The sequence below is a fragment of the Diadema antillarum genome, unplaced genomic scaffold (genome assembly GCF_040938485.1).
Source record: "Diadema antillarum isolate AM-2024a unplaced genomic scaffold, OU_Dant_1.0 seq00000301_RagTag, whole genome shotgun sequence".
In the NCBI taxonomy this organism is placed as follows: Eukaryota; Metazoa; Echinodermata; class Echinoidea; order Diadematoida; family Diadematidae; genus Diadema; species Diadema antillarum.
Genome location: NW_027271324.1, coordinates 1,198,023 through 1,212,876, shown reverse-complemented (window position 1 = coordinate 1,212,876; position 14,854 = coordinate 1,198,023). Strand labels below are relative to the sequence as shown.

Here is a 14,854-nt window from a genome sequence, read left to right as displayed (position 1 = left end):
CATTTTCCTCCATTATTTTTAGCCTTTGTTTATCTTTGGGGCTTCAAAGATATTATAAAGATAATAGGTTTATTTTTGCAACTGAATTCACGTTGTTTTAATTGTGTTATAAGTGTCTTTTCTTCTCATTTTTTACTTGGAAGAGCATTTACGAATGAATGACAACTCGTTCATTTCTGTAATTTTTATTTTTTATTTTTGCCTTGGGCGAGAAAAACAAAGATGTTCACTCATGCTTAAAGTTTTCCTATTATTGACTTATCAAGTTGATTGCCAATTAAATTACCTTTCATATAGTATATAAAACACTAACATTTACGCAATCATTCTATGAGAAATATAAACTTGAAGAAGCGTTTACTTTTTTTTTGCTGAGTGTATATATCTTGATTTCTGTAACTCACGTAACTTATTCATTTGCATAATGTACAAATCAACGTACAACTGCATGGTGCCTGTGAAAGCAGGTGTTTTTTTTAAACAACTTAATAGGCCTGTCCTGTAGGACAAGAAGAAAAAAAACGAATGGATAGGAACATAAGATATATATATGTATAAATGAAGAAATCATGCTATTATGCTGTGGGTCTGGTTCTGATTGATTCTGATGCAATCCATAACGTTTGCGAAAAAAAGAAATTGAATAACTACAATTGGTTACTTGCAGTTGTCATTTTATTGATTTTATTGAAGGAAACATCACGCACAGAAATAACTAAATAATCTTATTGTAACAGAAGTGTAAAGCCTCTTTAAGTACAAGGAAACATCCCGCACACAAATAATTAATATAGAATGGAAATATTGCAAAAGAAGCATCAAGCCTCTTCTGGGGTTGATTAGACAGCAGCCTCTAGTTCCATTAACTATTGAAAATGAATTCACAACGCAATGACGACCCATTTTCTCAAACTGAACTACGACTAAGTCTAATTTCTGTTGTTCGATCATGCTTGTGTGTAAAATTTGCAAACAAACTAAATTGACAAGGAGTGAGTACAGGTTAAAATGGGACACTTCCTGAAAACATTAGGAAACTAGAAATATCACTGAAGGTGATCCGCCTAACACTTCTGTCCTGGTACACTGCCGTTGATGGTATATATATTTCCAGCATATGGTTTCATTGCGAATTGCGTCTAATACCTAAAAAGATGTATAGTTTTGGTTGAGATGTGGATTCGGGTTGTGATTCATTATATATATATATATATATATATATATATATATATGTGTGTGTGTGTGTGTGTGTGTGAGATGATTAGAAAACATTTATCATGAAATGTTAAAGAGCATACGATTATACCAAGGAACTTCAAGTGAAGCTCTTTGATTATACTAGGAATTAAAAGATCATTTGAATGAAATCGGTTTTGAAATGGTTGAGATGTCCAAAAAACAAAGAAGGCCTATGATAACAAAAAGCAGGACCTACCATTCATTATATCTCAACCAATCAAAACCGATTTCATCAAACTTTTACTTAGGATATATGTCTTTTAATATTTCATATAATTTTTAGCATTTCATAAATGTAATAGGCTACATAACTGAGGAGTTTATATCGGTCATCCTCATACCTCAATCTGTCTTATGAATGCAAACATTGATGAAATTGTAAATTGCTGTATATTTTTTTCTATATCTGAGCTGACTTAACAAATCCTATTGTTTGTTTGTTTGTGAGACAGAGAAATAAACCACAAACATGTTTACTTGACACTAAACCAGACATTATATGAACTTTTGTGGAAAGGTGGATACGATCATATGTAATCAATCAGACAGTAACCCCTCAGTCCTGTGACTTTGTTTTGCCCCTATAGCATAATAAATTAAATAAAGCAAATTTCCTTCCAGAATATAAGAAGTTGTCTAAAGTATTCTGGAAAGTTACGAGTGATATTTCCTGACAGCTAATTACATTATTCGAATAAATATTAAAGCCTTATGCAGAAGCATAAATCATTTGAAAAGAGAAACTCTTTGTCGTACGTAAATGACAATTAAAACAAAGGTCAGAAATTGTATTTGAAGTTTTGTAGAATTACCTTCCGAGTGACAGTGCATAACATTTATAGCCAGCTGATAGTGGTGGCAGTTAACCAACGTGAAAACAGAAAAAGATTTCGCCACATAATATCAATTCATTATTGTGTGTAAAATACAATAACTCGCAACTGATTGACAAATTGCCCTACGTAGACGCAAATAAGCTCTGAATTAATTAGTAGTTAGATAAGTAAACACTGAACAATTCAGTGCTTATTTACGTCAATCAGTTGCAATAAAGCAAATCGACGGAATAAGGAGGATATTTAATAAACATGTAAAATTTTCGCCCTTGTTTGAAAAATCAAATCATTTTTGTATATTCTACCAACCATATAAACAAAAGAAGTATGAAATGTGGTTTTAAGTTGTTTTGTCTCTATGTTTCATGCACAGTCATTAGGAAGCATCTTAGTTATTGCAGGTAGCCCCTTTCTTGTAATCCTCGAACACCCGCTGCCATTCTACCATCTCCCCCTTCCAGTCGTTGTAGCTTTCCCGCCATTCTCTCTCCTCTTCCGTCATGCTGCCTGCAACGTAAACAACACCAAAAGGAACATATCACAGCACCTTACCAAGTAAACATACTCGATGATATTCCAAACATCCAGCAACATCGATGCTATAAATACTCCTCTCCACACTACAATGACTACACAAGGAACTTTCTAATTCATACATTGTACAACCGAAAATGACAGCTTTCGAATCATTATGGTAACCAAATTATATCTATCAAAATGGAATTTTGTACGTGATTAATCAGATGTGTGGTTTTTTTTTTGCAGCGATTAGAATCATACTTCTTCTTTTCAAGCCAAAATTTAAACGTCAGAACATTTCAAGAAAGTGTAGGGTGTAATGATGAGAGGATTTATGTCTGTCTTACTTGTAAAGATCATGAGAGAAGGTATGTAGTGATTCCAGAAGTGGCATCCCCTCGCTCTAGCGGCTCTTCCCACTCCCAGCTCGAGGGATAACTCTTTGTGACTGAGCTCAGGGATGGTGTAGAGAGGCCAGAATTCTTCCCCATCTCCCCGGGGAGCGTCCTCGCTGGGTCTGCTGGGATCTCTGCGTTCAGTTATACAACAAAGAATGATTATTCGTATTCCTTTCTGTATGAGCATCAACGTGCTGTTAATAAACAGTTTTTCAACCGAAACTAGAAATTAAACATGTCATTATTGAGACCATAACGGTTAATGTCGTTTTGTTCGGAAGCTACCGTGTATTTCACTGGATTTGGTCCACTCTAATAAGAATATGAATAACAACATACCAGAAACTTGTCAGAAATAATATCAAATCAGGACCCCACGCTTTATCGCTTCATATACCCTGTCGATCTTTACTTGTATGTGACCCCTTGAATATTTACATAACCATGTGCGTATCCCAGTAATCTACCGAAATCAAATTTCCTTTTATTTTTCTTCACAATGCTTGGATACACCTAAAACAAAACAAAAGAAAATGCTGATGACATCATCTGTCAATGAATGTTTTTCAGTACTTAATTTATTTAAATGCACTGAAATGTTAATGTTAATGATTATTTCAACACAGATACATGCCCGTTACACTCAGTCTAGTAAAACGTGCAGTCCAGTGTCTTGTGTTCTTTATTTCAGTACTTTAAGCAATGATTGACAGATGATGTCGATGGCAGATCTTTGAATGAAAAAAAAATATGTTTTTGATGCTGTTGTTGTTGTTGTTGTGTGTATGTCTCTCTGCCTGTGGACGTATCCGAGTAATCTAGAATGAAAAGGTAGAAATATTACCATTACCATAAGACATATGACACGTATTTACATGTGTAGCTATTCATTTGACCACATAAGCAAATGTGAGTGTATCATAAATCACAAGGCACAAGTCAGCAAACATTTGCATTATATAGTTTCCCTTCGACATGCTGAATTAATAAAGAAATCCACTTCAAAATTACAACAAAATGGCACTTGTAAGCTGTGAGCACTTGGACTCGGCACCATATCCTTTTCTTCCTGAAATTAATCCTGTCGGGATCACCATCTCATCCTTAGATAATTACAGAGTTAACAAGCGGCGTGGCTCTTCTTGAAGCTCCATTTACGCTCTCATGTTAGACTAAGCATATAGAAAAATTCTAAAACAAACTAATTAGGCCTACTGCTCATCTTAACCTGTACCCTGTTGAGAGAAAGAAAATGTACTGCACAAAGTATCATTATTTGCAATCGATGGGTGTGAGTAATTGTTTTAATTATCTAGTTACTATTTTAGTGTGAAATGGGAGTTGTAAACAAAAGCTTACCCTGACTTCGCAAAGTTTGTCCAGAATTCCATGAACTTAAAGGAGAGGGTCTTTTCTTCTGCGGTCATATTGTATGCCTTGATGTTGTAGAGCTCGTCAATGAAGGGCATCCCGAAAACAAAAGTCAGGTCTTCTCCATGGCCCGCTCTACGCCATGGGGTAGAGGGCACGATGTCCCCATACTGGTAAAAGCTCCTGGCAATGAACATTGTCATGAACAGATGAAAGAATTTGAGACATTTCTCCGGATCCAAGGAATAATTCGCAATGATTTCAATCATTGATAAAAATAAAAAGAAATGACAAAAAAAGTTAACAGTCATCGTTTTACATAGTGATGATTACTTACATCAATCACGAAAAAATAAGTATCTAATATCAAGGTAAATAACATTTGAAAAGTGTCTTCAAAATATGTGAGTACTTGAAGTACTCTTCCCATTTTTATGTTAGGTTCCACTCTATCTTTTTTTCTGATCTTTGAATATTCTTTCTGCAATATCAAACGGAGATAATATACTGCGCCTACACACACACACACACACACACACACACACACACCACACATACACAAACGCATGTAACTTAGTTCGCACGTTATAACAAGAGAAGTATATGAACCAAATTGCGTACTGTGATGGCTCGTGGGTCATGAAATACTTGTACACCGTCCCTCCGGCGTTTGCGTGTTTCCTGATTACGTAATCAGTCGGGGCGGCATAATAAAAGTCTGTTCCCAGGTCAACCACCGACTGAAAGTAGTCCGCATCCGGGTAATCTGCGATGGTCCAGTCAATGTACTCCTGGTAGATGGAATCCCTTAGGATATCATCGTTTAACCCATAACTCCTGAAAAAGTTGACCATTACGTCGAATGTTGCGCGATCGACCACAGGCGGTGTAGAGGTGCCAATATAGCCTTGAAATAAGAGGAACGGAAACAAAGTTCCCTCGTCCTTGGTAACTCCAGCGAGGAGCGGTACCTTCGCAAAGTCTCCTATCTCGTAAAGGTTCGCAGGGGTGTCTCCAAGAAATGTACCGTCAAGAGTAACCAGATAAGCCTCGCCAATATTATACAACTGTCAATAAAGAAAGAGATAGGGACGGCAGAGACGGAGATACAGAGAGAGAAAAAAAAATACTTATATGATAATACTGGCCTCGAGGGAGATACCAGAAAATATTCTTTCAGTGCGGGCAATATTCATCTGGTATCTCCCTCAAGGCCAGTCGCTATCATAATTATTACCTATCTCCTAGGAAAATTAGGAAAATATGTAATTTCGGCTATACACTTTGATATAGATCAAGCCATATTTGACTACCTGTAGATCATCACCAACATGTCGAATAACTGAAAATTTGTTCATCAATGTATATCATTAAACTCCAACTTCCAAGATATATGTAGTTGTAACAGGCGAACTTCAAATATCTGAACATTTTTACACTTTATTTTTGCTTCCATTTCAATTTGGAGAGGTGTAATAACTGATTGTCACAGTGCAGTTATTGAGCACAAATGGACTAGTCATTGTTTGACGTGTAGTGCTGCTGGAAGTGGTCGACCTTGTATGAGTTGATTTATCGGTATTCTTCTGCGGTGCGTGTAACCGACATACAGTGACGTCCTTGAATGTCTTCGCTTTGCGGTTGACCGGAATGTTTACATGTAAAGTGATTGGCGAGACCCGGATGCTCGTGATATGCTCTAATGTCGCCCGGTGACCTCCACGACCATGCAAAATATCAACTGCAATTGCCTCGCAAAACTGTCTCGTGTAGGCAATAATATATGTTATTGTGCGAAATAGTAATTCCACATTCTTTGATATCGTTTGAATACAAAACTTGCCAAATAGAAGTGAAACAACCATTGCAATGTTTCCATGCAGCTGTTTTTTTTTCATTTTACGTTAGTAAAGCGCATTAAAGGGGATGACTAGTAACAGCATCAGTGGGAATCAGTGGGAATGCTGGTAGATGCTTGTTGCAATCCTTGTGGGATTCATTTAAAGGGATAGTACAGTATTGGTGGAGATGAGAATTGGGTTTTTAACTTTTTGCGAGATACCAAGAAAACACTTATGATATAGTACAGAGCATACCATTTTATGAGGAATTCAAAGTTTATTTGATGAAAATCGGGTTTGGAATGACTGAAACATCCAAAAGCAAAGTAAAACAAAGCGATCATAATAAAGTGTGGGTCCCACACTTTATTAGAATCGCTCTTTTTTGGATATCTCAGCCATTTCAAAACCAATTTTCGTCAAATAAACGTTGAATTCCTCATAGAATTACATGCTCTTTCATATTTCATAAGAGGTTTCTCATTATCTCACCAAAAAATGTTAGTAACCTGAAATTAGGTCCCAACCAAAACTGTACAATCCCTTTAAGAGTTATATATCTATTATTGTGTGAAAATTATTTGCTTCAGAATGGTCTCATATTCAAGTAATATGCAGTTTAATGTTTCCAGCTAAAGCATGCCTGTACAAGTGACGGCGGTATCGCTAAAACGGCCTTGTCTTTTTTTTTGTAACGTTACTTTCAACACCATCCCTTTAAGTTGCCATTGCAACTCCACTTGCTGAATTGTATCATTTCTTTTCGATATCATAAACTTAGGAAAGACGAACATGTATTTAACATGATTTTGACTTGAAATGATTAAAATTTAATAGTGATTCAGTTATAGAAATAAAAATGTGCTTGAACATAACGTTACTAACCGCGGAATTGCCTAAACAAGTAAAATAAAAGTTGAAATGATCATGTTCTAATGGTCAAACCATATGACAAGTCATTTGCTTTCAACATTTATCATTTTGTACAATCAGCTAGTTGCTTTTTCGGATTTTGAGATTTAAAAAGAAATATTTTTTAAAAATATATTTTGATGTTTGTTTGTTGGTGTTTTATTCTAGTTTATTTGGGATGGGACCGTGATTACGACTGCGAAGATCTTTTTTAAACGATATTTATAAGGGTTTTGTTTCTGTTTAGATTAGACATTTTCTGTATAATACGTATATATGTATATATATATATATATATATATATATATATATATATAGTTATATATAAAATATATGTATTAATAGTAATTTACCTCATTACCTTTCGCCCTCAGTTCGTCGGCATCCTGGAGTTTGAGGCAGGCAACCAAAACTTCGGAAGTGGATGTATCGCACCCGAAGGCGACCCCCAACTCTCGGGATAGCCTCATTTCTCTCTCTGGATCGTGCTTAAAAGCCCATGGCATAAGGGCACTGCCGCTCTTTTTAAGTAACAGATGTACGAATGAACAAGTAGAAATAGAACAAATGACATAAGCTTTATCAAAAGCATTCTGATTTCTGCCTCAAAATGACACAGGAAGACATACGTTGATACTGCTAATTTCATCGCGCAGTCTGCAATCTGAATTACAAGACTCTCATAATTATTGTACACATTCACTATATATATATATATATGTATATATGTATAAATTATATATATATGTATAAATGTATATATATTGTTATGCTAACATATTCATGCATGTATATACGTATACGTATTTACATTACATGACGAGAGTTTCTTTCCAAAGCGTGCTAAATCCACAAAATCCCCAAACTTTAATCTGTTAAAAATCAGTGAAGCTGCGTATATTTTCCGAGGCACATTAAACAAACAACAATATATTTATGGAGTTCTTTTGATGGGCACAAAGTAGTGTAAGCATGTTAAATAAATATCCAAGTTTTTGTCCTTACCATTAAAAGGGGGTTTAGCACTTTTTGGGATGGAAGTGTTCATTCTTACATGGTATACATACATTGTATATATGTGTTTGTTTGTTTGTTTTTTGCAGAGTATTAGACACACACACACACACACACACACACACACATATATATATATATATATATATATATATATATATTATTATCATTGTCATTATTATTATTATTTTTATTATTATTATCATTATTATTATCATTATGTGTTTGAGATAAAATATTTGACTTATTTCGCCTTTTTGCTTGCTACCAATGAATCATTTGTCGCCAGCGGGTTACACAATCCCTGGTTTGTATAATAAATGATATTGGGACTGCAGCGCTCACCTGTAAGATCGCTTTACTGAAGAAACCTCGGCTGAGTTGGGAAAGGAGGTGGAAATTGACATACGCCGCCCCGGCACTTTGCCCGAAAATAGTGATGTCATCTTTGTTACCATCAAATGCTGAAGAAAGTGTTGAGAGTGATAAAGTTGATGGTTGAGAATGATGTATACAAAATTAGGTACGGCGCATATAATCACGCGCGCAAGTTTTACAGTCGTAATTTGCAGCACTGGTTTTAAATAGAAAGCCACTACAATTTCAACTTTATGTGTTTGTTTTGTTTGCTTGTTTGTTTGCTTGTTTGTTTTGTTTTGTTTTGCTTTGTTTTGTTTTGTTTTTGCAAAGAGTATTAGACAGCAATCAGGCAACCTAGGGCGGTGGTTTACTCCCTTTATGGTAGAACATATTCATAGGTCGTTGAGAATGAGAAAAAAAAACGCGTTTAATGATCTTGCTCAAGGGAGATTCTTTGCCTACAACGAAATATAATTTAGGAGAGAATATAAAAAGTTGAATTTTGACAAAGAACAAATTAACAATATTATGATCACTAATTAATTCGAGTCATGTTTGATGTCCTGTTTGCATTACATTAAACTGCACTTTTTCATTTTATTCAGCCGATATTCATTTATTCGTGTTTACACTCTCAAGTAGGCCTATCACTAAAACTTTGTCCCGTTTAAGGACCTTCCCCTCCCCACTCAGGTAGTCACTAAGTTTTGTACCGCATGAGGGTTTCTTTTTCTTTCCCTGGGGAAGGGGAGCATTTCATTTTAGAATCTCAATTTGGATATCAAAAAATCCTGAAGAATCATTGAAATAGGAGGTCTTTTCTCGACATATTTTTAATCACGGGCAGTATTGTATTTTCAGCAATAAGAACAACAAAAACAACAAAGATAGATGGTTTCAGCATGTCCTTGCAGGTTACATATAACAGTGTTACGAAGTAAATAAAAAGTAATAGACATTGTTGAAAAAAGCAAACTAAAGTTTGATTTTTTTTTTCTGTTGAACGAAGTAAAAATAAAGTTTAAATTGAAATGGAAAAATTGAATTGTGAAGAGGAAATTTAATACAGTATATGTAATACATAACATATATCCACACAGAAAGTGAATATGAATGGCAATATACAAAGATAGAGAGAGAAAATAAAGAAGTGACTCGGTTTGTATATAACATCCTGATATTTGATTGAAGATGAGCACCTGTCAATCAAATTGGATATCGCATGTTGAATTTTCTTACCCTCGATGTTGTTATAAATCCATTCCAGTGCAGCGACCTGATCCAGCATACCATAGTTTCCTGGTGCCACGTCGTCCTCTGGAAAAAAAGAATGATAGGAAAGAGACAGAGAGAAAAAAAGAAAAAGCAGCATTCAGTTGGAGAGAAAAGTAAAGAGAATGGGAAACAAAACAAGGAGGAATGAAATCGAGTAAGACAACAGGACATGATGGCGGATGATGGAATACGACGAAAGAACATTTTAAATGACTACAGTTATCGGTAAATATACGAATCTAAAAGCTGTTTTATTGTACATAAATGTTAAAAAATAATTCTTTAGTTTGCACCAATAATAATAATTCATGACTTGGTTACTACACGTCTTGCACGTTACTGAAGTGTAGAGATTCTGTATTACAATAATTCATAATAAATAGATTAAATCATACTGTCAAAAAGATTTACCGAAATTGTCAATGATAACATAAGTGATTTTAGACTAGTCAATACTCCAGTTGGTCCTTAATATCATGTGAGAAATGTAATTTAAATAATAATTCCAAGTGTTTGCACACATTGATTAATACAACGAAAAAGTATGATATAACTTTATATTGCACTTTTTCAAATTCCACTGTACGACAGGCTGATTAATCACTGCATCATCTATTCCGGTTAAACAGGTTCGCGTCATTAGCAAATACAACAACGGATAGAATATCACATGTTGAAATCATTAATATCATACATAATAAAATTATTTAAAAAATACAGTTTGATCTTTGTGGCACAACCAACGAAATATCTATAAATTGCAAATAAGATTTGTCTTTGCAAACACGCAAGAAATTGACAGTCATCCACTTTCTCAGGTTTGAGTTTCTTCAGTTTGTCTTCCTCTACAAATGATCCACTTTCATCATCCACTTTCTGTTATTGCAAGAATACTTACCTGTTGAAAATTGTGCGAAGATGCCTAAGCGATAGTTTATCGCTACTACTATGACGTCACCAACAGTGACCAATGGGATGCCACTATAGTCATACGTCATGGCCGTTCCACCGCTGACACCTCCCCCGTGAATCCATACCATCACAGGAGTGCCAGGTTCCTGTAATATATGTAATATAATATAATATAATATAATATGATATGATATGATATGATATAATACAATGTAATATGATATAATATAATATGATATAATATAATATAATATAATATAATATAATATAATATAATATAATATGATATGATATAATATAATATAATATAATATAATATAATATAATGTAATATAATATAATATGATATGATAATGGAATGATATGATACATAATACAGGGCTCGACACTAATGGTGGCCCGGTGGCCCGGGGCCACCAAAAACGAAAGTCGGGCCACCAAATTTCCAAAAAAGGCAAATCTGGTGGCCCGCCTCGGGCCACCAATTTTTTTTTTGAAAAGTATGTCAAGAAATTCGTAACTTTTTGCGCCGGAAATTAGCAGTTAAATTTGTTTAAAGGATGGATGAAAAGGACTGAATGAGTGCTTGAGAGTGAGTGTTGCGAGTTTGTTGAAGTTTATTTATGAGTAGATATGTCCAACTTCCAATTCTTAGTACGATAAAACTTAAATATTTGACTCATTAAAAAAACAGGACTTTTAATTAATGTTTTTTATTGTTTTTTCGGGCCACCAAATTATTCTCTCGGGCCACCAAAACTTTGAAATTGAGGATTTTGGTGGCCCCGTCGGGCCACCAAACAAAAAAGTTAGTGTGGAGCCCTGCATAATATGTCATAATATAATGAACACACACACACACACACACACACACATATACATTGTATATATATATTTACATATATATATTTATCTATCTATTCGTCGGAGTACTGGGTAGGTGGAGTGTATATAGCGACTCAGGAAGAAGAAAAGAACCCCAACATCTCCCCAACGAAACCGAAGAATGGAACAGACAGCTAATGTGGCAGAGTCATAATCCCTACACACACGTACCCACAACCATTACGAAAAACATAATTATGTAAATTTAGAAACATATCAACATAAATTTATTGATACAACATGTTCTAGTGTATGTACATTGTCAAGCATTAATGCAGAACACAGACTACCATCCACTCCTTTTGTGAAAACGTCAAAACAAAGATAAAGCATAATGTTGGTCTCAAGAAGGTGATCATGACCTTATCTTATGTATGACAAGTTAAAGAGATATCAAAGAAACTAGTGTGAAAGAAAGACAACACCGTCCTTTCCAGGAACAGTACCATCCTAAAAAGATAGAAAAATGATTGTGCTGTATCTCCCATTCTTCTACTACAGATGACACGGAAAACATAAAATGACTACTTTTACAGATGCCATTTCTTTCAGAACACACAACGATAATAATAGATAACACAGACATTTCATGTGTGTGTGTGTGTGTGTGTGTGTGTGTGTGTGTGTGTGTGTGTGTTTGGGTCACGTGTTCCTCCCAAGTTAAAGCTATATTCAGTTATTACCCTTTGGCTAGGGGCATAGATGTTCAAGTACAGACAGTCCTCTGAGGTGAAGGGGTATAAACCCCCATACGGATCTTGCACACAGGGCGCTGAGAACTCGGTAGCATTTCTTTCGCCTGTCCACGAAGCCTTTGGTAGTGATGGAGCGAATCGCTCTGGCGGCTCAGCAAAGGGAACTCCCTGCATGCAGAAGGAGTACATGAACTTTTTTTCAAAACTAACACACTGTGATACGGTAAACATTGTAAAGACCACAAATAATAGTAAATGATACATCTAAACCGCTTTCCTTCGGCCCAAATTGCTTTGAGAAACCTTGCTTTATTTTTATCATTTTCATTTCCTACAAAAATTCTGGGTTTTAAGAGGAACGCAAAGGCTGGATGTAAAGTATGACCACATGTCGTTTGATCATGAATACTTACCAGAAACACGTCGACATCGCGTGTCTTATTGATGAACGTGTCTTCGCTGAAGCGGACAGTCTTTCCGACGAGGATTCCCTCATTGACTGTCACTCGAGGATTTTGTGCATCCACCACCTCGAGGACAGTAAAAAATGCCAGTGCAATGAGAAATGTCTTCATTGTAAAACCCTATCCCGGTTCTAATACTACAGTCGTTGTATGGCTGTACCATTCGCAGGAGGCAATTATAATGTGGGGGCAAGGTCGTACACGTACAAACTCTATGAGTTGAGTTTCTTGAGGCAGGACCAGCTCCTTTCGTCGTTTCAATAAACAAACGCGACGATTGTTATGCAAAATTGGAACTTTGAGCCGTAGAACATATACCCCTGGTCTTATGTAAGAACTGCGTATAAACCAACAGAGTCGACTGATACTCATGGTGACTTGTGTTAATTTCCCACTTTCTGCATTCCCTAATCTCTGTCATGATGCTTTCTGAACCAAATCTTCATAATCTACTACAAACATTCTCTATCATACTCGCTCTCGCACACACACATTTTCAAATTATAATTCTAGTACTAGACATGGGAACAAGGTTCGTCTTTTGCGCATATTACATCTTAAATAACTTCATCTGCGATATTATGTGCAGCTATTCTAAGGATAAACGATAAAGTGAGTATGGCGAAGATATGATTATGTCTTATAAAAGTGCGCCAGTATTGATGACGGGATCATTCATGTGTATGTTCGTGCTGAAGATTCAAAGACTTCGTTGCATGAATGAAACACCAAAACAAGATAGTTAGCCTTTGAATTCACTTGTCATCAGCGTGCTAGATTCTATACTGAATTTTTGTTGTTGCTTCGATTTAAGTAGTCTTGCTGGAAAGTAGACTCTAAAAGTACTGCCTACAGTCATGTGATACCAAACATGCTTCTTCGAGCAAACATGGAAGTACTGTGCAATGGATCGAATCTGTCTACAAGGCCGTATAACAAAGCAGAAAGTTCGGCGGAGGGGGCAAACTACTCTCTCATTCAGCTGCCGCTGATGCTGTCCCACCATTCTTTTAGATTTGCCCCGTCTCTCAGCATTTGTGTGATGTGACCGAGTGGATTGGCCTACGTTCTTGAGTATGGCGCCGTGTAAATACAGACGAGAACGCAGAAATAACTACAGCTAGCTTTAAAATGGTTGTATAGGGACCCCTGACGCCGAGCGTTGAACGTGTAACGTTATATCATCTAGCACACACTTGCACCACCTATATGCAACGCTCAATGTAAAATCGACCTTACGTGTAACACTTTTTAACCCTAAACTAGCTCCCAAAATGTAATACATTTCAATCCTAAATGTAATAATTGAGTCAACCCTAAATGTAACATATTTAACCCTAGATATCATATCAGGCTTTAATATCATATATACATCCTGATGATGGAAATAAATACACTATTGTATTGAATTGAATCCTAACCGTAAATGTAATATCAGCCCTAAATGTAATAGGGCCTAACATCCGAACCCTAAACGTAATATAATTTACCCTAAATAAAATGTTAACCATAAAATGTAATACCAACCGTAAATGTAATATCGACCTTTAATGAATCACACGCTAACCATAAATGTTTCATAAACCTTAACCGGAATACCTTTTAACCCTAATATGCTTCTGACATTAAACTCAATCTAATCAGGTTATCCATGACTGTAATACATTTTAAGTTTAGATATAACATCGACCATTGTATTTGTATTGCTAAAATTTACTTAATTAGGTACCTAAGGTGACAAACCTGTGCCATTTAACTCCCCTTCTTCTGCTGTGACAGGATGTTGTTTTCAATGCATTATTCGTTTCAACTTTGTGTTAGGTCCAGACATTTTTGTCAAAAAATCTTTTGTTTCTGTTATCTCAGAGTAACAAAAACAGATTTGAGAAATATTGCGGAAAGGCTTTCATTGGCATGATTGGCGTGAAAACCTTTTATTTCTTTCTATGTGTTTATTAATATGCCAATGATATATTGATTCAACAGTTTCAAATACAGTACTTAAACTTATCAATGAGGTACATGACAAGAGCTAGTAGTAGCTCCTTGCATCGACTTAAATCACATTGTAGATGATTTCTGCAACCGACTATACTCCATCATTGACAGTCCTGAAATGTGAGTATCTCAGTT

At 35.6% G+C, this 14,854-nt stretch overlaps 1 protein-coding gene across 1 annotated transcript; it reads right to left on the bottom strand.

Annotated features, from left to right (window-relative positions):
- Positions 1–2,463: 2,463 nt before the first annotated feature.
- On the bottom strand, positions 2,464–12,832 carry LOC139730331 (acetylcholinesterase-like). The gene is made up of 10 exons (XM_071641200.1): positions 12,671–12,832; positions 12,246–12,425; positions 10,664–10,823; positions 9,730–9,807; positions 8,476–8,594; positions 7,470–7,637; positions 4,985–5,430; positions 4,352–4,546; positions 2,942–3,123; positions 2,464–2,582 (listed from the first exon to the last, which is right to left on the bottom strand). The coding sequence occupies exons 1-10, from the start codon at positions 12,830–12,832 to the stop codon at positions 2,464–2,466; spliced, it is 1,809 nt and encodes a 602-aa protein (XP_071497301.1).
- Between the last annotated feature and the right edge of the window lie 2,022 nt (positions 12,833–14,854).

Coding starts and splice junctions, on each gene's coding strand:
- LOC139730331 (XM_071641200.1), bottom strand. CDS start 12,832: ATGAAGACATTTCTCATTGCACTGGCATTTTTTACTGTCCTCGAGGTG. Junction 10,824..12,245: donor TCTATGCCCCTAGCCAAAGG/GTAATAACTGAA, acceptor CATATATTACAG/GAACCTGGCACTCCTGTGAT. Junction 3,124..4,351: donor ACAAACTTTGCGAAGTCAGG/GTAAGCTTTTGT, acceptor AACTGAACGCAG/AGATCCCAGCAGACCCAGCG.